This window comes from Trachurus japonicus, chromosome 21, assembly GCF_045865225.1.
Source record: "Trachurus japonicus isolate A0001 chromosome 21, Traja_1.0".
NCBI lineage: Eukaryota > Metazoa > Chordata > Actinopteri > Carangiformes > Carangidae > Trachurus > Trachurus japonicus.
In genome coordinates, this window is record NC_140927.1 from 16,547,162 (window position 1) to 16,569,420 (window position 22,259).

General features: G+C 41.2%; 1 protein-coding gene across 1 annotated transcript in view; it reads right to left on the minus strand.

The window, feature by feature from the left end:
• Positions 1-585: 585 nt before the first annotated feature.
• kcnh7b (potassium channel, voltage gated eag related subfamily H, member 7b) overlaps positions 586-22,259 on the minus strand; it is a 36,231-nt gene continuing 14,557 nt past the window's right edge. Inside the window, exons 4-15 of the mRNA XM_085765534.1 lie at positions 19,909-20,349; positions 18,551-18,762; positions 16,325-16,750; positions 13,881-14,280; positions 13,435-13,634; positions 11,527-11,779; positions 8,275-8,480; positions 8,026-8,113; positions 7,700-7,867; positions 6,305-6,461; positions 4,012-4,192; positions 586-3,470 (exon numbers count right to left, since the gene is read on the minus strand). Coding sequence (XP_085621660.1) covers positions 3,102-3,470; positions 4,012-4,192; positions 6,305-6,461; positions 7,700-7,867; positions 8,026-8,113; positions 8,275-8,480; positions 11,527-11,779; positions 13,435-13,634; positions 13,881-14,280; positions 16,325-16,750; positions 18,551-18,762; positions 19,909-20,349 — 3,101 coding nt within the window. The 3' untranslated portion in view covers positions 586-3,101. The remainder of the gene's footprint in view (positions 3,471-4,011; positions 4,193-6,304; positions 6,462-7,699; positions 7,868-8,025; positions 8,114-8,274; positions 8,481-11,526; positions 11,780-13,434; positions 13,635-13,880; positions 14,281-16,324; positions 16,751-18,550; positions 18,763-19,908; positions 20,350-22,259) is intronic.

Sequence of the window (22,259 nt, forward strand, 5' to 3'; positions counted from 1 at the left end):
GGAATTTAAAACGGCCACTATGTGTCAGTGTAGGAACACAGTGAGGCAAAGCACTCACCCACTGAAGGATTTACAACTGTTGTAGGCTACACACTAAAGCCAAATGTTTCTAAAAACCTATGGATTAGTTGTTAGTGAGAGTATTGCATAATGTAAACTACTTATTAAAAGGCCTGACACACCCATTACACACACTGGTGGCTTCTGCTCACTCACTCCCATGTTGCACCTTTGTTATTGGGGCATTGATTTCAATGACCTCATGTAATTCCCAGGAAAGCCCCACCTAGTCTCAACCCGAGGAAACATCTAATTAGTTGAATCTGCACTGTAGTTGCCATCACAGGTAAGGACAATGCATTAAGACAAATTAAATATGAGGGGGGGAAATGGATTGCTAGTTATAATGTTGCTTACAGGTTCATATATCAATAGGCTGATGAAGGGTGAAATGAGGGGCTTCCTTAAACTGACATTCAAGAATTCCTGGTCACATTAGTTTTTTATTCATTTCAAATTCAATACTTTTATTGTTAATTTGGCCATATGGTCTGAAACAGGGAAAATCACTGACACAACTTCAAGTGTGTTTTTAATTTATTGCTCCCACAGCTTCAAAACAAACATGTACTACTGTTCCGCTAAATAGTTTCTCTTATAATTTACTCAGTTAAAAAAAATACATTTTTTTTTTTTTTACATCTGGCAATAGGATGTATTTATTTTCTAGCAGCTGTCTAATAACATATCATCTTTAATGTACATTGCCGACAAAAAAAAGAGTACAGGGAAATAGTATGATTTGTTGTTTTTGTATGGTTGGTTACAGATGGAGATGCTGACTTAGCATTTGGATTGGTTGTATAGGCACAAGACCCTCTCCGGGGGCCTGTTTATGCGCAAGTACTAACTTTTCCAGTGTTCAAAACCCCACGCCCACCCTCTCCTCCCGACGCGCCCTCTACGTGCATCCTAAAAGAGACAAGTATGCTGACATCATTTAATATTGTCATGTGCTACTTTGGGCTCATAAGCAGTGCAAAACAGTAAATATATAGATATAAAACACATGCACTGCCTTGTAGAAATGCCTACATCATACTTGTTTGTCAGAGGCCCAGCTCTGGGATAACAGCAGAATACTTTTACACCTGCGCGTTATGATATGATATCTGCCCAGACACGCATGTATGGTGTGTTCTGTTGGCTTAATGTAAGAGAATAGGTGCACATCAGTGACCGCAGAAATAATGCACATTGTTTAAAGAAGAAAACTACAGTATACTCGATACTGTACTGTATATTGCAGTGCAATTGTCCATAACCCCTGAGTCACACTTCAGAGAAGACAGGCATACAACTAAGGATAAGAAAACAGTCCTCACACCTTTGTAATAATGCTGTATTACACTAATAGCTGCAGAAAATAGTTTGTATAGAATATTAATTCATATGCTCAGGCCTCTCTAAGAGGTAGAGTCTATCCACGTATCGCACACAGGCTTTAGACTCTAACATGCTCTAACAGGTTCATCAGTGACTCCTGACGGCGTCCATGCTGGCTAGTATCTTCTGTCATGATGGAGAAATATCAACTGCAGTGCCTCGGTGTCAGGAGCTAGGCAAGGTTTTCAGCTGCCAGGGGGTTAAATAGCTGGGGTGGTGTCATCGTTTCCCCTCGTACTACATGTAATCACACCTGAGCGATGACAAATCAATGCGGTGGCATCAGGCTTTGGCTCCCATTCTTGCCACCAAGTCTCATCTTGCACATACAAACTGCTCGGACACCGATTACTCCATCAGCTGCCTGAGCACCTTGGTGACAGCAAGGGTATTTACAACCTCCAGTCGTGGCCTCACTTCCCCTGCTTGGCTGTGGTGCAGTGATCAGTGGCATTGTCCCGTCTCCAGGGCCACTTTGGCAGTGAGTGGTACAGTAGCTGCTCCCTGTTGACACTCAGCAGAGATAACTGTTCCCACATCTGATCACAGGTGTGAAAGGGTAAAGAAAAGGGTGGACATGTTTTTTTTGTTTTTTTTTTGTTTGGCGAATTTCTATGCACAGTCACTGTTAACTATGCAAAAAGCTCTTCACACTTTTCCTGGCTCTCTCAAAGGAAGTGCGATTGTAATTATGTTGAGTTGTTGCAGTGGATGTCAATCAAGTTTGTTTTCTTATTGTGTTCCTGTCAGGTGACATACTTTTGTCTTTCTCTGGGCCTGTGTTCAGCATGCTGCTGCTGCTGCTGTCATCTTCACCTTGGCTGGAACAGAAAAGATGGATTTTTGAGTGTCTATCAGCCACAAGTCGCTGTTTTTTTTCCCCTGTTTCTTCCTGGATCTTTGCCAAAGCATGCTCAGCACCCACAGGTACACTCTCAGGCTCTGCATCTGACAGCAGGAAGGATGGACCAGTGCCTTTCCCCTGGAGCGCCTGGACACTAGAGGGACCAGCCTAGTGTGAGGTAGGTCAGCCAGCTCCCCCGCCTTCACAAGTTACCAAGGTCAAGGGTGTCAAACCTTATTCCTGGCTCCATCAGTAAAGTTGTGAAAGTTTGTTGCTTTTGTCTCACAGTGATCCATCTCCACCGTGACCAGTTCCATGTAGGAAGGAGCACAAACCCATTAGAGCCCGTTAGAATATAAAGCCTGTTTCGTGTGTTCGTAAGTTTGTTATTGTTGTAGTGCTAGTTCTATCGCACCTAGGTGGAGCCCTTAAACCAGCACCTCTGCTCATTTAATTGAATTCAGTTACAAAGTTCATCCTAATTGGTCAGGCATCAACATTTTCAGTGAGAAAAGTGAGTGAGTGATTACAGATCCAATCAAAGCACTCCTGTATAGCTAAATCTACTGTTACAATATGTAACCAATCCTATTACACTGATAACTGCAGAAAACACTTAGTTATTATATTGTTAACTGTAGTGACCAGTGTTTTATCCACATGCATAATGAAAAAAAAACAAATCTTATTTCTATTATCAAGGCAAATTAACAATACAGATGTCTGTGCCAGCATGCTGATAAAAAAAAGTTGCTACTTAGTAATTACAGCATTACAACCCAGATATTAGAACACTGTGCTGCTGAAAGGTTTACGGTCCTGGGAAGTTTGGGTCTGAAACAGGTCTATGGAGTCCAGTGGTGTTGAGGATGGAGTCAGAAGGAGGTTGGGAGGAAGAGGAGGCGGTGGTGGAAGAGGTTTCAGTTGGAAGAAGGATCAGTGCGGACTGCTGATGCCCTGTGATCTTTTGTTGTCGCTGCTGCTGCTGCTGTTGTTGCTGCTGCTGCTGCTGTTGTTGTTGCTGCTGCTGCTGCTGCTGCTGCTGCTGTTGCTGAGGCCCTGTATGTCTTTGTACAAGCAGCGCTGTAAGGCTGTCCTCCATGGGTGCATTCACGTTGGCCAAGCTCGACAAAGAGTCTTTGGATTCCTGAATGGCGCTCTCAAGTTTGTGGTTGGGGCCCTTTCAAGAAGAGTGGCAGAATAAATAAAGTTTAGAAGTTTGCATGATGGTAAATTGACCTGTATTTACTCTAGAGGTGAATCAGGGTTATCGGTATCTGTAGTCATTCAAAATGTTGTTTCAACCAAATTGAGTTTGACTGACTGAAAAAATAACTGTAATTCTGATGGTATTTACATTTTAAATTAAGCTGACAAAAACAGTACAAGTTGACATTCATACTGTAGGAAAATGTGATATAGGCTCAGATTCTATGCTGTTATTATCCACATGTTATTGCAAAAACGGTGGCAGACAAACCGATCCATCAAGACATTCACTGGTAACAGTGTGAAGCAGTTTGCAGGAGCAAAGCTTTATGAAACAGTGGGAGTTTGCAAGATTACAGAGACTGTGATGGATGACTGTGACCGCCAGCTGATGCTTGACTTCAGTGGAGACAAAAAAAAAAAATGTGTGTAATAATCACTTGACTCATTTCGCAGGAATAAAAAAAACAACAAAAAAAAACTACTGAATGAAAAGGGGAGAATATCCTTACTTGAGTTCCTGTATGGCTGAAAAAATGGCTTGCAGTCAGACCAACTGGCTGAACCTTCACTGCAGGTCTGTGGTAGTCTGGACTGGCGGTCACGGTGCTGTAGGCTGGAGGTCCCAGAGTCGGCTGCCTCTGTAGCAGCTGCAGGATGGTCTGAATGTCTGACATGAGCTGAGACTCCAGCCTCAAAAAAAGAACAAACCAGATCAGAGTGAGACCCACAGAGAGAAAATTCACCCCAGAAAACAGGATATGAATCCATATTTATCTGGTACCTGTCAAGTCTGATCATTTAAAACACACGGTCGTACTTCACTGAGCTGCAAGCCGAGGCTGCTGCTGCTCCACAGTGGACAAATGAAGAGATGGTAAAGGTGTGGAAAGACATTTTGCCAGAGTAGTAGTCGAAAGACTCTGCTCCTGCTAGGCGCGATAATGAGCTTTGTGTGGGAGGTGTGAATTCAGCATTTACTGGGGGAAATGACTGTATCACACTCATTTGGGCAATCTAATTATGACTAGATTTAATCCAAGCTCTATATTTAGGGAATCGGGTAAAATTGGATAATGTCGTATAACCCTTTAATTACCCATGGCCAATGTAATATAGACAGACTGATGTGTAAAGTAAAAGCAGTCATATGGTAAATATTCAATGCAGGTGCAGCCAACTGAATCTCTCTTGGTTATTTATAAGGATTTTGTTGGGGAGACTGCAACACCAACATTTTTTCCTGTCATATCCTTTCAGACTAGTCAAAGCCACAAAAACACAAAATGACAGAGAAATGCTGCTCATCCTGCAGCCAGCTAGCATTAGAGCAAAAACAAGGTCAGGTAGAGTGCAGTGGATAAAATGTCTTATTTGTGCTGAATAAAATGAGCCAGCCTGGTGTTTCAGGCACCCTGATGCTGTCTGCCGTCGTCTGTGATAATTCCAGCTAAAAATACCACCCGCTGTTCATTTGAGTGTCTATTTCAGGTGGCCTGCTGGCTGCAGGTATGTCGTTAAAACGACGGCCATCCAGGAAACTACAGGGAAAAATATGAGACTAAAATGTAATGTATCCGCTCTCCGGAGAGGTAAAGTGCTTCCATGTTGTTTATTGTTTAAATCGCTACGAGTTTTGCTGGAGAGTGGCTTTTGTTCAAACACATTTCAGATACACTTTGTTCTCAGTCATCAGTTTTAGATTCTGAGTGCTACACTGTAAAACAGAGAAACCTTTTGTACCAATTTATTTTCAAGTTTTGATATGTTCTGCTTCTACAGTGGTACATCCTGCTTCCAGCACATCCAGCCTCCCACTCTGAGTCCAGCAACGGCTTCTGCCAGCTAGTTGCCTTCCCTACACCTACTCATGCACAGTACATTAGCAATTGAACTACACGATGCCAGTGATGGCAGTGGAAATGTAGCTTACTTTTAGCAGTGTAGGAGGTGACAACTTTAAAAAAAATAAATCGCTCCATAATCATTAAGTCACTATCTGAGAATAATTCACAAGAATAAAAAACACATATCATTTTCAAAGACTATCAAAATGCCCTCCAAGCTTCGAACATGCATTTACGAAAGCTAATTTCCAAATATCATGATTCGTAATACACAATGAATGTGTCCAAAATTGTGTTCTTGTATGCTTGTTTTAGGCTATATTTAGGGCACAAAACTCCAAATTTGTTAAGATTTAAAAAAAGACAACAACAGACGCTCGCCCAGATGAGGAATAACTAGAGCCAAGTTTCTCTTTGAAGGTGGAGTTTAAAAAGATGTAGAACAGACCGTAGTGGATGAAGGCATGTGATGATGTCGATCTTCCACCTGTGGCAAAATGCCATCATGTCAAGCTAACATCAGTGGTGGAAGAAGCATTCAGATCCTTTACCTTTACACTTCTATAAAATACTTCATCATGTTCAAAGTAAAACTGTCCCTGTGTAAGAGATTTAAAGCATGTTACTGAATTGTTATTACTGATCACATTTGTGTGTAAGCAGTGTTCTCTGTCACCATTATTTCTCCTGATAAGTCTGCTTAGGTGGTTCACTGTGTATTAACCAATATACCCATGTATGTACCTCGAATGCTTTCATTTGAACCAGTACAAGTGTCTCATATGAGCTGTATGTGTTATATGATGATGATGTCACAAAGAAACTGCTGAGTCTTAGAACATAAAGGCATAAAAAAAGAAAAAATCATCACTTTACGTCCACGTTCTGGGGGTAATTCATAGTCGTTGACAACTGGATTAGGGTTAACAGTCCATCTGCTGACTCTACAAATATATACCTGTTCAGGTGCTCTTGTAGCTGACCTAAGCGCTGTTCCACCTCTCCATACGTGATTTCACTGGCAGAATTATCGTCTTCTCTCAGGTCCTGGAAGTGTGCTGACTCATTCAGGTAGTCCGTAGGCTTCTTACAGGCCCATTTATCACAGCACAGATCTGGAGAGCCAAACCAACACGCATGCTTTACATCCTCACATGTGGGTCAGAACAACGTCATCACTAAAATAAAGGAAAAAAAATCCCACTAAAATAGAATGTAATTAATCTCCGCAGGAGAGCTGTGTGTAGGTTCTTTATTGTAATTTATCAAGCCCTTGTACTGGGAGGGTTGTTAAAGCCATGTTTTCCAGTAGCAAACCAGCCGTGCTGTTATCTCTGCTGGGCACCTGGTAGTGTTCAGCTTGTTGCCCGGTGATATGGGTTTAGCTCCTCTTGTGATTCTGAAAACATAGATGTCTAGTCCTGTGATTACACTATCTGGTGCAGCAGTCTGTGCACGAGGCTTTGTACTACCATGATGGGCTGTATAGATATGAGCATCAGTGTCGGCTGTTCTGTGCTGCATGTTCACTATGGATGGCACTTACTTTTCCTCTCATGTGGCCTTATTTTCAGCAGCAGTGATTAACAACAGCTCCAGTGTGTCACTCAGCAGTTTTTTTTCTCCACATCTCCAACTGTCTACTAGACGTATTAGCTGAGTATCTGATAGCTAGACAATGTTTTTAGTCATAGTAGTGCATGTGTTAGCTAAGAGAGGCAGGAAAAAATATGACTTTTACTGATTAGACTAAGGCTGCAAGCCAATGTGCAGCATCCTGCTTTATCAAGTCATTCTGTATCCTCTTAGAGTTGAGTCACATCTCTCGTTTATGTTTACCAAGGCCATTGTTGCGTCTCTATTGTAGAAACGCAGGTTAGTGGCTTGGCTGTTGTTGATATGTACACAGGTGTGGACACCAAAACATGAAAAAAAATATGTAGATAATATCAATGGCAATGACCGTGCAATAAAAGCTGCTTTTGTCAAGCTTGTGGTGTTCATCTTTTGTTGTGTGTGTACAATAACTGGTTCCTGATTATATGAAACTATTGTTGGGATTCAGGTCAACCATTGCATTTTCCGTTTATCCTTCCTAATCAGGCAGGCTACTACCCCTGCACCATGGTCCTCGTCCCTCCTAATGAATTAACCATGCTGACTAATCAGCTATATGCAAGCACCCATGCCTGGTTGATCACGTTGTTATGTTAAGTCTACCATTTACCTTGGATTTGTTAATACAGAGGATAAAAAACCCTCCATTCATTTGCTTGAACCTACAAATAGGCCTCCCAGTAGAAATAATTCTAAGAAAACAAGTACAGTTCATTAGTATAACAAGATATATTACCCTCAAAAGATGGATTTCTCTCCAAGCTGTCTCTGACAATAAGATCTGAGTCCGGAGCTGGGGCAGTGGGTGAAGAGGGACCCAGCACTCCTGAACATCTCTTTAGGCACGAGTTGGACTCCCTTTCTCCCCCCAGGTCTCTCTCTTTAGCCACTTCCTTATTTTCCCCTGAAGAGTGGCAATCAACAGAGGTTAGTGGAATAACACAGTGCTCTATTCCTCAGAGAACAGGTGTTCTCAGCCAGCACCGCACTGTGAACAACAATAAATACCGGACAATTTACAACCCTCAATCCTGAGCGAGGTTACACTGGACCTAAACTTACCTTTCGACAGATCGGTGGTGAAGGAAATTCTTCTTTTAATGCTCTTAGGGGCCTCACCGTCTGAATCATCTTCATGGGTACTACCGGCCTGTAAAAATGTGATAGTTTAAACCCATTGGTTAAAACAGGAAATGGTAAATTCTACTAATCCCAAACCGCTAAAATATAAATCTATTATAATTTGAAGTAATGATATACTAAATGCCCGTGGTCATGTCAATGTGAATGCTTGTTAAGTCTTATCTCTACCTTGGGAGACTCATCTCTGAGGTTGAAGGTCAGCTCCAGGTTGTTGAAGAAGCAGTCAGCAAACTCTGGGTACATGTCCAACACCTCCAGCAGATCTTCCCTCAGAATGATGCTCAGGTCACAGTAGCTCAGAGCTCGCACGTCAGCGTTGGATTTTCCAGGCTTGGAACATAGATGGATCATCTCTCCAAAGATGTCATTTTTTCCTGGTAGTGACACACACGCGCACACACACAGAAAATAAGTCTTCTCAAAAGCTTCACTGGGAATACAGAAAAATGTCACTTTTACCTGCAGTGACTTCTACATTTATTCATGCATATTGTAGAGAAGAACTTGTGTTTTCTATGGGGATTTATCTGGATATTCCTCAGGCTCTCGCTAAAGGGCAGCAGACGTGTTTGTTTTTGTGGATAATGAAAATCAAACAGACTCTCCTCTCTGTGTAGATGTTCTCCCAAGGACCCACGCATCAGTTGTCTTTCTATCTTTGATCCATTATTAATGCTGAGGAATAAATGCTAACTCGCACCGACTTTGATGTGTGAGCGAAAGGAGGGTTTGATTTTGACTGACGCGCTTTACATGTTGTGCACTTCAAAGGAAATAACTGGTATCGATAATGGCCATCGCATAATGACTCTTCAGTGAGTCATGAAATCTGTATATTGAAACGGACTCTTCTTTGCGCCAATGAGCTCCCATTGTGCAAAGGACTAGAGGTCCAGTTTAAAGGCCATCATGAAAAATCCCTTTGTTGGTTCACTAAATGCCAACACTGTAAGCAGGGGTTCGGGCGAGAGAGATATTATATGCTGGCGGCTGGTGTGCCTCTCACAGCATGCACCGGACACCTCTCCACCACAGAGGACAGCCTCACACTGAGTGCTGGAGCCCTCCCGCACACACAGCTCTCACCACAAGGTTAGTAGATAGTCATTAGCCTGGATGGCAGCACAAGAGACTAATCCCTCACCTGTGGAACAATGCTATTAGCCCCGTTGGACCCCATATCATTACAAGAGAAAAATGCTGGATGACCACTACAGTACCTTGTTACAGGCTTAGCAATATACACATTTTCACAAACAAATTGGACAAAAATTCTGCTGATGAAGCATTACATTAGTATCAAATACAAATGGGCTGATCCATCTATGAGATCCGTGACTTTTCTGGTGTGTTTGTTAATTTTTTGTGTGATGCAGCAGCTTTTGCTAAGCTTAAACCCCATTCTGTCAGGTGCAGCTTTGGAGAGCATTCATCTCATGAATAATGGCAGGTTTAATCCAGGCTTGGCCTGTAGCACCTGGTTGTGGTTTACCCGTGAAGAAAAGGATAAATACTCATTATTCTAATAAGAGCTGTGACTATTTGCTATTCAGTATCATTATATTGCTAAGGCAAAATATTATATCAATTTCAGAGAAAGCAGTTGTTTTAGTCGGAGCTGTCTTTTACTGCCATGTTTTATAATTCCTCTTTTGCAGCTTTAACTAATTTCTCCCGTGCTGTCAAAAAAAGTGGCAGCTATTTCACTGTGGTCTTTGAAATTGCCAAACAACCTTTCATGGAGCCACTTAATAGAAATGTCACAGTCTCAAACCTGTCACATGAGCGCTATTGCCCAAAGGACATAAGTGGGGGGTGGGTGGGCAGCAGGCACACCTTGCTATTCTTGTCAAAGTGTGTGAACATGATGTGGTTTAGCTGCTGTAATTACTCGAAAATTATTCACGTAACAGTACAACTCTTATTTTAACAGTTCACACTTTGATGTGCACACAAGTCACGCTGAGCCTCTTTGTAAGTGTTATTGTGTTAAAACAGTTTGTGTCCATTGGGAAAGATCCAGTCAGTGTCTGTCTTATCTGGAGCGTATGAAGGCACTGACTCTCCACATATTTGCAAATATCAAGCATCCTGAGCAGAGTGGGTGGTTAACTCCATCAATAATTTAAATACTTCAATCACTCAGAACAAACTACATATTTAATACCCCTCACAAAAGACCAGTGGTGGAATCCCACATCTGCACTAAAGGCTGATTTTATGTTTTATAACAATTTTCTGACATCATGTAAAACATATTGTGTACATTTTCTTGGACATATTAAATCCACCATGTGCCCAACATAACCAGGTGCCTTCACTTCATATATGTGGAATGAGTGTGACCTTTTCCTAAGAGCGTCCTGGTTGATTATATAAAGCAAAAAGCTGAAAGATTTACTAATGAAGACTTGCCAAATCTACATTACAATCATGATACTTTGATGCATTTGAGCCACCCCTTTCTTTTCCAAGATCAGACGTGGAATAAGGGTTTTTACTTGGTCTCACTAGGTTTGAGGCTGACATTCAACACACAATCAGCAGAGAGATCTTCTATCCAACAGGGAGGTGACTTTTACAGTTGTTCACACCTCTAAGTGGATGGTGGAGGTTCGCAGACCAAACTAAAGGTGAAACTAAAAGAATCCATTTTAGTATTCAGACTACTCTCCAGGTAACAATTTAAAGAGGAACTATGCAAGTCCGGTCCTTTTTCTATGTTTTTTTCCTCTATGGAGCTCCTCCTACAGTGCACGTTATAAAAACTCATGATAACCCTCCTTCCTCCCCTCCCCACATTGTGCATTTGTTTTCAATAAATGTGGCAAGAAGGCAATCCGTGGAGCCATGTCTACCGAGGTGGATAACGTTAACAAGAGATTACGGATTACTGAACGTGTTTGTGTCGTAGGCCGTAAAGTAGGGGTTGCATGACTTCAGATTTTTTAAAATCGACTATAAAGTTATGAAAATCGAGTCGACGTCGACTAGTCACAGACCTCCTCTTGTACTGCCAAAATCACGTGATCAGCGACTAGTCGATGCCATGCTCAAAACGTCGTTGTGGAGTAAAGACGACTAATCAACTAGTCGACTAGTCTGTGCAACCCCTACCATAAAGCAGTCCATGTTTCTCGCGAGACGAGATCTGGGATAGAGGGTCCGAGGCGCTGATCTCACCAGGTTGGTTTTCAGCCAAGAGACCCGAGGTGGAAGGCGGAGGGCCTCCATTCTCCCCGTGACCCACACCCTAACCCTAACCCATAATTACTCCGAAGCTGTTTAATTAAGGTGCAAATCTTGCACAGTTCCTCTTTAAGCTCTTATAAAGGATATACATCTTCTTATTTATTACTGGCAATATGCACAGTCAGCTAAGGAATTTGTAAGTGGATGTAACAACATTGCAGTATTTACCCAGGATGGCTACAACAATGTCATCTTTCAGGATCTCAATAGAGCCGCGGGACAGAAAGTAGAGAGCAGTGAGCACATCACCGCTGTGGACCAGGGTGTCTCCAGGAGGGGCGTGAGAGGATTTGAAACGCATGGCCAAGGCCCTCAAGCAGCCTTTGGTGGCTCCCTCGAACGCTTTGCAGCTGTGAAGAAGATTCCTGTTGAGGTGAAGGCAGATGTCTGCCTGCAGGCACTCAGGGAAACCTTTTAACACCTACGATGCAGAGAAAACCTGTGAGTGCAATGCACCAAAATTTTTGGTTTGATATCCTCAGAGAGATGCATTTAGGCAATTGCTCTGCGATCCAGTGGACACTGTGAGCGGCAAAGGTGTTAACATGAATGTACTTTTACATACTTTTACTAAAAGAAGCTGTAATTTAGCTTGACAACAACACAAGGATGAGGATATGGTATGAAAACAAACAACGCGTCACAGAGTCATAGACCCGTTAAACACAGCCAAATACATTTATAGTACATATTAAAGAAAACAATGCAGACAGTGTTAACTTTCTTAATTAAGATACAGTCATATAAATGATCGAGATGGAACAATTGCTGATAGAAATGTACTATGTAAAAATAACTGCCACATGGATTTATGTAACCGCCCCCTGAGCTAAACACACAGCACAATGCCTGCTCAGTTTTGGCTTAACGTGTTTTTTTCTGAACTGGTAGCGCATAATATTCGAGTGAGGAGGAAGTTTATTGTGTGATGCGAGAGAGAATGAAGCCACCTTTTTTAAAACTCTAAATCCAGTCATTTGTCAGAGCCAAGGGATTAAATCCAGACTTTTGATGCATGCATTCACCTTAAAGGAAAGAACTGACAGCCTGCATCATTAATGTTACTATTATTAGCAGCAACAGAAAAGCAGACTTACCCTGTCTGACCAGTAATTTATTAAATCAAACTTTAATGCTTTATCCCTTATATAATATATCATACTATAGATGACAGGGACATCTATACCATAAGGTAAATACATGGCGACTACAGAAATCTATACTGTTATTATAATTAGCAATGTAATTATTGTAGATGTTATTGTTTTTTTGTGCCTTTAATGAGTTATGAGAGACTGGGGTATTGACATGCAGCAAATGGTCACTCTGTACGAGTCAATCCGTTGACCTACCGCACAATATAGATTTACTTATTTTCTACAGAGTGGTATCATCATCCATGCCTGAAAACAGACATATTTTCAATTTTAAAAAATCACAGCAGTTGAAGATGAGGTAATTCATGGAGAGTAATTCCAGTGATTCTATAGGTTATTGTTTCTTGGACTGATGTGTAAGATAAATGAACATTTAAAAAACCTCAGGTAAAACCTGTATTTTTATGAGCATTTAAAAACTATATCCATAATCTAATCTATAATTTCTGCCACATATTTTTTACCTACTAATGCTGAAACAACATTAAGTTTACTATGAATATTTCTGACAAAATTATAGCTAATGAAACTTCAACAGTAGCCTAATATTAGTATAATTTATTTTGCAATACACACATATAGTTATATAGATACTCTGTTATTTCTTTTCTATTCGATTAAATTACATTATGCAAGAACAACAATCACGCATAACTGGTGGATTTCCTAATGTTTCTAGAATGATGAAGGTTTTTATTTTAATGCTCCCATGAAAATGACAAGAAATAAAAATATGTACCTCCTGCTCTTACCAATGATGAGATGTTAATCCAGGTGAAAAGCATACAGGGGAGAAAAAGCTGTTTTTAGAGTGTTTCAAAACAGTGATAAATTATTATTCAATAACTTAAGTTAAATTTGGGTTGGTTAGATTTCTAGGTACACTGGAATAAGGATGAGTTGATTGTTTTTTATTTACCGTGTTCATGTCAATGCCGTTGGTGTAGGTCCATGAGTGCTGGAAATACTCCTCCAGCCTTTGCCTCAGTGGGTTGGGAATCTGGTGAAAGCGAATGAACTCCTTGACCCGCAGCATTTGAGCATGATAACGGGCCGTCCCGGAGTACAGCCTCTGGATGATGGCGGAGACATTTCCAAAAATGCTGGCATACATTAGGGCTGAAACACAGACAGTGGTCACTAAATGAGGAGCGCTACAGTCTACCGGCTGCTTTGCATTTTTATTGCTTTCACTCACACAGACACGTTGTTAAGCAGAATGAATGTGAACAAATGCTGATATAAACACAGACAATCTGGTGTCTAGGATCTCATTAAAGACGTTAAGGCCTTAAACTGTTCCATGTGCTAAGCCAAAAAGCAGAAATTTAAGTTCTGCTAGAAAAAAAAGCATAACATACTCACAGCCAATCAGCATGACACAGATGGAGAAAATCTTCTCGGAGTTGGTGTTTGGGGAAACATTTCCAAAGCCCACACTGGTCAGACTGCTGAAAGTGAAGTAAAGGGCAGTGACGTACTTGTCCTTGATAGACGGACCAGAGCTAGGGTCGCTGTAGTTGTATCTCTTTCCTATGGACACGCCCAGATTGTCCAGCCAGCCAATCTTGTGCTCTAAGTAGGGCTTCTCCACATTGCCAATGGCGTACCATATGCAGGCTAGCCAGTGGGCAATGAGGGCGAAGATGCACATGAGTAACATGAGGACTGCAGCTCCGTACTCAGAGTAGCGGTCCAGCTTCCTGGCTACACGCACCAATCGGAGGAGTCTGGCTGTCTTCAACAGGCCAATCAGAGTGGTCGTCTAAAGAAAACGTACAGCATTTTATTAGAAAAAAAACACTTGTGGTTTTCATGTTAATATGGTGACTTAGTGTACATAATGTAAATGTGTGAAGTATGTAAACATGAATGGAATAAATCAAAATGAAATGAAATGAAATATATCAGCGTTACAACACAACAACCTGTAATCATTCATTCATTCAACACTAATCTGTTTTGCGTTCCTCTCATCAGGAAACAAGCTTATTTGTTGCACTTCTACCGCCGCCTCTGACATGTTAACAACAAATCAAAGCTGTGATAAATCAAAGAGCCACCTGACAAACTAAAGTAATGAGTTTCCTGAACAGTGGGAAAAAAAGGAAAAAAGATATTATCCCCACAGCACTTTATCTAATTGCTAATTAACACAGAAGTGAAGAAAGCAGGAGCCCACAGGTGAATCCTCATTGAACAGGCAGTAACAGAGTGGGTCCCTGGGAGTTTGTAGCTGATTTTGTGTCATCAAGACATCACTAACCACCACTCCCATTAGCATAGTCCCTTTTCTCCCAGACATAAAAGGCCTTCAAAAATAAAGTTAATGTCTCCAGATGAGAGAGTCTCGCCCTATTAATACAGTAAGTCTGTGTTTCTTTTTTATCTTCCACACTGTGTTTATTTACTCATATTTTTTCACATTGGTTAATGTTACAAGCACACTGCAACCTGATTAAAGTTAAATTCAGACTTAAATGTACCTGCACAAGTAATTACACAATGTAACTGCACAGCTCCACAAGCCCCCTCCGCTCTCTCTCTCTCCCTCTCTAATGGGAACATCAGTTAGGGGTTCAAGTGGGGACAAAGCACTCAACTTCTTTTCCACCGTATTCACAATGAAACAGCTTGAAATAAATCTTTTTTTAATACTATAATTATTATTTTTAACAAAACACTGTTTGATGCCAATCTTTTTTTCCTAATAACCCTCAAAGTGTGTTCAATCTCCTAACTAGACAAAGTTGTTTTTGAAAGCAACCAGACATTGATTGAAAATGATTTCAAATATATTCCCCGCTCTAATCAAAAGGTTTACTTAAGCGCTTGTAGGTTAAAGCCATCTTATTAAGCTGCTAAATTAAATGAGCCTTGTGGAAACCATCTGCCGCTGCCTCGGTTGCTTTTATTTTCTGAATGAGGCTGCGGTTGAGCAGGATTTTGCGTGCTCGGTCTGAAATACATAAATGCCAAGCTGCCAGAGAGTTATATTTAGAAGTAATGTATCTTCATATCTTTACACAATGGGTCAATCTATGTACAGAATGGATGGTAATGTTTTCAACTAAAGATCATTTTTCAAGTGAAAATCAAGTTAAATACATATTGTGCTTATTTTTATTTGTAACTCAATGTATAGATTTTTCAGGACTTATTTGTTGTTTGTTACCGATTCTACTGTGAGAGACACAAATGTCCATTTCCTTGTTGATTTGTTGTCACTCACTGAACTGACTCAGCAGTAGTAACAGCAGCAGCGGCAGCAGCAGTGGTGGAAAAGATGATTATGGTTTATAATCAGGAGCTTTTCTGGTGTAATGGAGTGCCTACAAAGCACGATAAAGCACTGAAGTGGATCCAGATCCTGAGGGGGACATATCCTACCAACAAACAAGCCAGGAGGCCTGGCAGCCAGCCTACCAATGGCCATCTCACATCTGCATGTAAGCTGTGCACACAGCCCTGTTGGCCTGCTCCTCACATAAATGCATCATTGATTGCCATTTGGTAAGCCATTAATCCGTGGTAATGTATTCTAGAATGAGGGCCATTCAGAAAAAAAATAAAAAATAAAAAAAACAACAAAAAAAAAACATGCAATTTAAAGTAATCCTTTCAGAGCCGAGACATGACGATTCAGGCTCTAAGTAGTGGCCCCCGGGGCACAAGTCTGGACTTAGTAAATGAATCAGAGCTACAGAACAGGACAGAACAGTGCATATATGGCTGGGTGATGTGCAGTAAAGCTCTATGGGAGAAAAAACAGGTGGAAAAAAAGCTTTACATTAGAGAGAAGAACATACCTCATCGGATCCTGAGCCGAAGATAAGGAGGTCAAAGGGAATTGCTGCCACCATGTCTATAAGGAACCAGCCTTTAAAGTAGTGGATTGCTATCTTAGCTGGATGGCTGACCACCTCCTCGTTCAGGTTCACGTAAGTGGTCCTGAAGTTTATCAGGATGTCAATGATGAACATAATGTCCACCATTAAATCCACTACATTTAGAGGACTGCAGGAGTATCCGCATTCCCGCCTCTTCTGCTCCTCCTGGTCATTGAGAAGAAAAGCAGCGGAGTAAGGGGTGAGGATTGCTGTGTAGATGACCAACAGCAGGATAAGCCAGTCCCACACGGCTTTGAAGGGGCTGTAGTGGAGGATGGTGAACTTGTCGATGCGGGCTGTCTGGAGTTTGTACTCTGGCAGCACATCAGCTCCGAGCGACAGGACCTGGAGGAGCGGGTAAGAGAGGGGTCATAGCAGTGAGGGGAACCACCTGATTACGCCACTGTACTTTGAGCATCTGTTTGTGGATCCTTGACACTTATGTCATAGACAGCTTTACTCCACACCAGGAAATTCACCCGGCTCACGGACACGCAGCAATTGTGGCACCCTCGCATAAGGGCTCTGCAGTCAAACCGTATTAGGTAAAGGCATCCACCCCAGTATGACAAGCAGATTGCCTATGACATGTCGTCATGAATAATGTGACTGCCACTGACTTGTTCTACATTTGCAAGAGGTACACTGTGTACTCTTGGAAAAAAAAAACTGTAAGCACTTTACTGTACAGATGGAGAAAAGCGGTATAGATTTGCACTCAGATATTTTATTCATATATTTTAGTAAGCAAACATTTGTTTTAATTTCAGCATATGAACTGGACTGAATGGTGAATTATTCAGCGTTCCCAGGAAGGCCAAGCTGTCCCCTGTTTTTGAGCTTAATAAGCAGGGGCAGAAAAAGAGAGAGCCTCTACTTATGGCAGAAAATAGTGCAGGAGTGAGGACGAGGGCGACGGGTCTTTCTATTCATTTCAGCACATCCTCCTATCTTCAACACATGAATTATATATTTCCTCATGCTAGCTAGTCAGGAAGTAGATGCAGTGTTCACATCTCAGCGGTGTCTCAAAACTCCAAACTAAAGTCGGTGGGGAGAGAGGGCATTTAATCATGATGATGGTTTGTCTTTATTTATGAATGAGAAAGCTGTGTTGAAAAACGTTTAAATATAAGGTTTCTGGGCCTCTCTTGTTCTTGCTTGTGACTATCAATGCCCTGGGGTTACTGACAGCAATGTTTTTTTTTGTGTAGTGGTGTGACCGACACACACTCTTCACATGTGCTGTGTATATGTGTATATTTTTTCTTATTTGTCAGAAAGACTAAAGATAACCCAAAAACACAAGCATATCCATTTTTTTGTATTTATTCACATATATATATTGTACATATATGTTATTATAGTTTATTGAGACTGTGTTGATGATCTGGAGTCCTATGTGTCCTTGACATATTGGTATCAGCTGTGCTGCTAGTCTAGTCAGAAGGGAGTTGTGCCACTGGATAGCCCTGGTTGCAGCCACACAGCAGGAAGTGTTGGTCCTGCTGCAAAGTCCTTGAGCAAGAAACTGAATCCCTGCAGGCTGCTGTGGTGTTAAAAAAGCCACGCTTTGTTTTGACACATTGTATTTTTACATCCCATATCTGACATTAACGGGCATGACATTGATAAATATTCTTCAACATTATCTCCACTTTCTCTTCAATTAAGAATGCCCAATTACCCCCTTGTCTTGTCTTTAATGTCACCGCTCCGATGTCAACATGGGTAGACAGCAGACAGCCATGCGTTACCTACGTGACACACGAGATCACCAGCTGCTTTTTTAACCTGCCAGCAGGAAAGTTCACTGGCAGGGTGTAACGTGTGCTGTGTTTCAGTGTATCACGCTATCCGCCATTCTTCCTCGGAGGCACCCCGGTCAGTGACTACATTAGGATTCATTAGAGCAGTGACAAGGACATTATCCTTTTGCCAGCTTCCCGCCCACAAACGCCGCCAATAGTGCTCTTTGCAATGCCGACGCAAGGGCTTTCGGTAACTGGAACCCTTGGTATTGTGATGGTGGCTGAAAAACGTGCCTTTGTGTCCACCCATGTAAGCATGTAATTTCAAAATGACCCCCAGCAGATGCCATAGTACACAAGGCAATATCAAACAAAGCAGAACACCCCAACTCACCTGTGTGACTTTTTCAGTGACATTGTGAGTTCTGTCTTTGACCTTTGGTGCTATAATGGCTTTCTCAGATGTTGGCGGAGAATGAGTCTTTTTGTCAGTCCCCTCAGAGAAGTTGAGTGCAATCAGGGGGATCTTGTTGATGGTGCTATACTTGTTGATGTTAGAATCAGAGGTAGAACCAAGCAAGCTGGACTTCACGTGATTAAAAGGGCCTGGTGGTTGAGAACAAACAACAGTCACATTAGTACCTTGGTAAAGACAGTGTATCTTAATTAAATCTAATGTATATAATTTATCAATATACAGTGTTATAATACAGCACAACACAAGTTGTCACTACCTGGTATTTCAGAAAATGACAAGTCAGTTTGTAATGTTGTGGTTAGCAGAGATTAGGCATTAACAAGATGTCAATCAAGTTGCAGTTTTGAAAGCACAAATGTATATATTCCTAGATTTTAAACCCCATTCCCATTGTAGATAGCGAGGTAGCAAAATCATGTTATAACTCAAAGTTTACGTATATGAATGTAGCCAACTGTGAAAGCTGCAGCATATGCCTGTCACATTACCACAGCACCAATGTATTATAGAATCAGCGGATGCATGCACATGTAAAAGGTTAACAGCATGGTGGACTGGTGAGTTCATTTGAGTGGCATAAATTTTTCTGTGACCTAACGTCCAGTTTGTTTTATACAACTGCTGGGGATTTTCCCACAGATCCTGTATGCTTAATCGTTAGCTTAGCTTGGAACATTATCCAGCCAAGAGAGCTACAGCGATATCATATAATACAAGCATGTGTTCATGCAGGTTCAGTTAAAAGCAATGGTTTGGTTAGCATATGATGAGAGCAGATATGAGGTTTATGTGATTACATTATATGATTTTATGGATTGTTGATCAGACAAAATTACTACATTGGTCTGAGCATACAATCATTTCGCATAATTAAGAGCAGTAAGCCCATTCATACTATCCAACAAAAGTGGATATGTGAAGAGCATTTATGCTTGATTGCCTTGCTTGAAAGTCATGCTCCAAAACAGCACAGAGCAATGAAATCATGTGGAAATACATGATTACCTCTGGCATAGCTACCATTGCCTAAAGGCAGCATTGTGTCGACAGAGAGAGTAAAGGATAAGCATTTTTAATCAACCTATACACATATAGGAAATCATTATAAGAACAAAAGTAATAGCAATGCCAACTAAAACATAAATGGCATCTCTTAAACATTAATTTTCAACATTTCCTTATTGACTCCAGTGTCGTATTGCAGTGCAACCTGAGGTATAATGTGACCGGTCTGTCCTATCATGGAGGTTTTACTTGCATACTGTTGTACTCACCTTCACTTGTATGCCGATCCCTGAATATGCTTTTGGAGTTGCAGCTATAGGCCTCCATCTCATGAACTGAAGAGGCTCGCCTCATGCTGCTGATGCTGCCTCTGGGGAAGGTGTTTGAAAGGGAGTTAAAGGACTGGTGTGGCTCCGTCTGGTATAGTTTCTCCCAGGGGAGTTTAGGGGATGAATGGTCGACTGGTTCAGGACCGACGCTTGCTTGGGAAGAATGGTGACTTGAGCCTATGAGGGCATGTGTGTCATTTGCCTCAATGGGACTGCAGATGCTCTTGGTGGGTGAGGGGAAGCTCTGTAGGGCAACTGAGTCTTCATTCTCTTTGGGTGAATCCACCATCACAGCATCTGGGTCCTCTTGTGGAAGAGATTGCTTGTTGGTATTCATAAGGCTCAAAGCGGCCTGGCGAAAGCGAAAGAATCTACTCCTCCCTAAAAAATTAAGCAGAAATGATATGAATCCTTGGTTTTGGCTTTGAAAAATGCACACAGGTATATCTCAATATACACTGTTGTAATAAAGTTGGAATAAAATATAATATAACACAAAATGATTGTGACAATGTGATTTATTCTAGATAGATAAAATGTATATCTTCTCAAAACTGGTAACTGGGACTCAGTATGTAATCATTGCACCTGGTCATTACTGATAGGAAAAAAAGAGGAATGTGTCAGAAAACAAATTTATTCCAATTTTATGGGCAACAGTGTATATACATACAATACAGTACCAATGGCAGCAATGCCAATGACCTCTTATGACAGAGCCAAGGTTTTGGTTCATTAACAATAAAGAAAGAGGGTGAAAGTGAACCCTGCCTCACTCCTGAGGCACCCATCCCTCAGCACCCTCCTTACATAACATCATAGCCATCTGTTTCCATCCCCTGGCCAAATGTGCTGATGTTACAACTATAGCAGCTTACAATAGAGCAATGACACTCAACAAGTTTCCTGGAGAGGGACCTAATGACATCCTGAGCTGGCAAGAGATATGAACAACCATCGCATTTCTTCTCTACAGGGTGTCTGTGGCATCTGAACTGAGGATGTCCTTGAAAAAGTGTAGCTCATATAAACCCAATAAGAAATGTTTGAAATAACCTGATATCCATGCATAACAAATCCAATATTCTTAAACACGCGTCACTTCTATGAGAAGCCACTACTACATCACATACTGCACATATAGCCTACTTTGTATTTCACAAACATGCATATTTTCAGGCAAATACATGCATAATTTACATGCACATGCAGCATTATGAATGCACATAGTGTTTGTGTGCATGAGTATGTTGCTTGAGGAGTTGCTACCACAGGCTAGGCACACCAACCATGAATAAACAATAAAGCAGGAGTAAAGACACAGGTGCAGGTCAAGTGTATTATGTGGTGGTCGGCAGTGAGGCTGAGTATGTCTATTTGCTGTACTCATGCTTGTCGTCACCGCTGTGGTTTGGAGCAGTGTCCTGCACCATCTGACTTGTCGTACGTCACTAGCTGAGGTGGAGTCACACATCAAAAGCATTCAGGGCTTAACCTAAATTATTTAGCCATTTGTACGTCAATTGGGGAAAAGATGAAAGATGCCCAGGATAAAAAAAGAAGATTTTGTATCTACAGTATAGGCTAATTGTTCTACATCTGTCTCCATCATTCAGAAACTAAAACAAATTTTGACAATGACCAATATTATATGAAAAATGGTCTGATCTTACACCTGATAAAGCCTAACATATGTAGAGAATCTTAAACCTACAGTAGCCTATGTTGCAGCATTATGCTGGAGTAGAACTCACAGATAACTTACATTTCAGTCTCTATTTAAATACCGACCATGATAATCTGTAGGCTATACTGTAGCTATAACTGAGTCATCAACATCATGGCTGAGTAAACGTCATCACTAGGCCTACTGAATATGAAACCAACAGAAGCAATTATTGAATTTTCAAGGAAAGGCATCTACTCCTTCTGCAAATGCTGTCCAATCAAAGAGGGGGGAAACATAAAACAGTTTAAATGTCCCTGATCATAAACTGAAGATGTAGCCTAAAATAAATTCAGCCTACATAATATAACTTGTTATTTTAGCCTATATTAGCTCAAATTGCTTCATTTGCTCATCTTACTTATGTCCATCTCCTGTCTTTTTACCTGTTCTCCCAATGTCTTCACTTTTTTCTCACTTTCTCTTCACTCTTTTGATTTTGGCTTCCTCACCTCTCAAATCCAAAGTCCAATCTCCTGTTTCTGCCACCTGTTTCCTCTCCTCCTAACACGTCACGTCACGTTTTTTTTAATTTTTTTATCTTCACTCCTTTTATTTTCCTTTT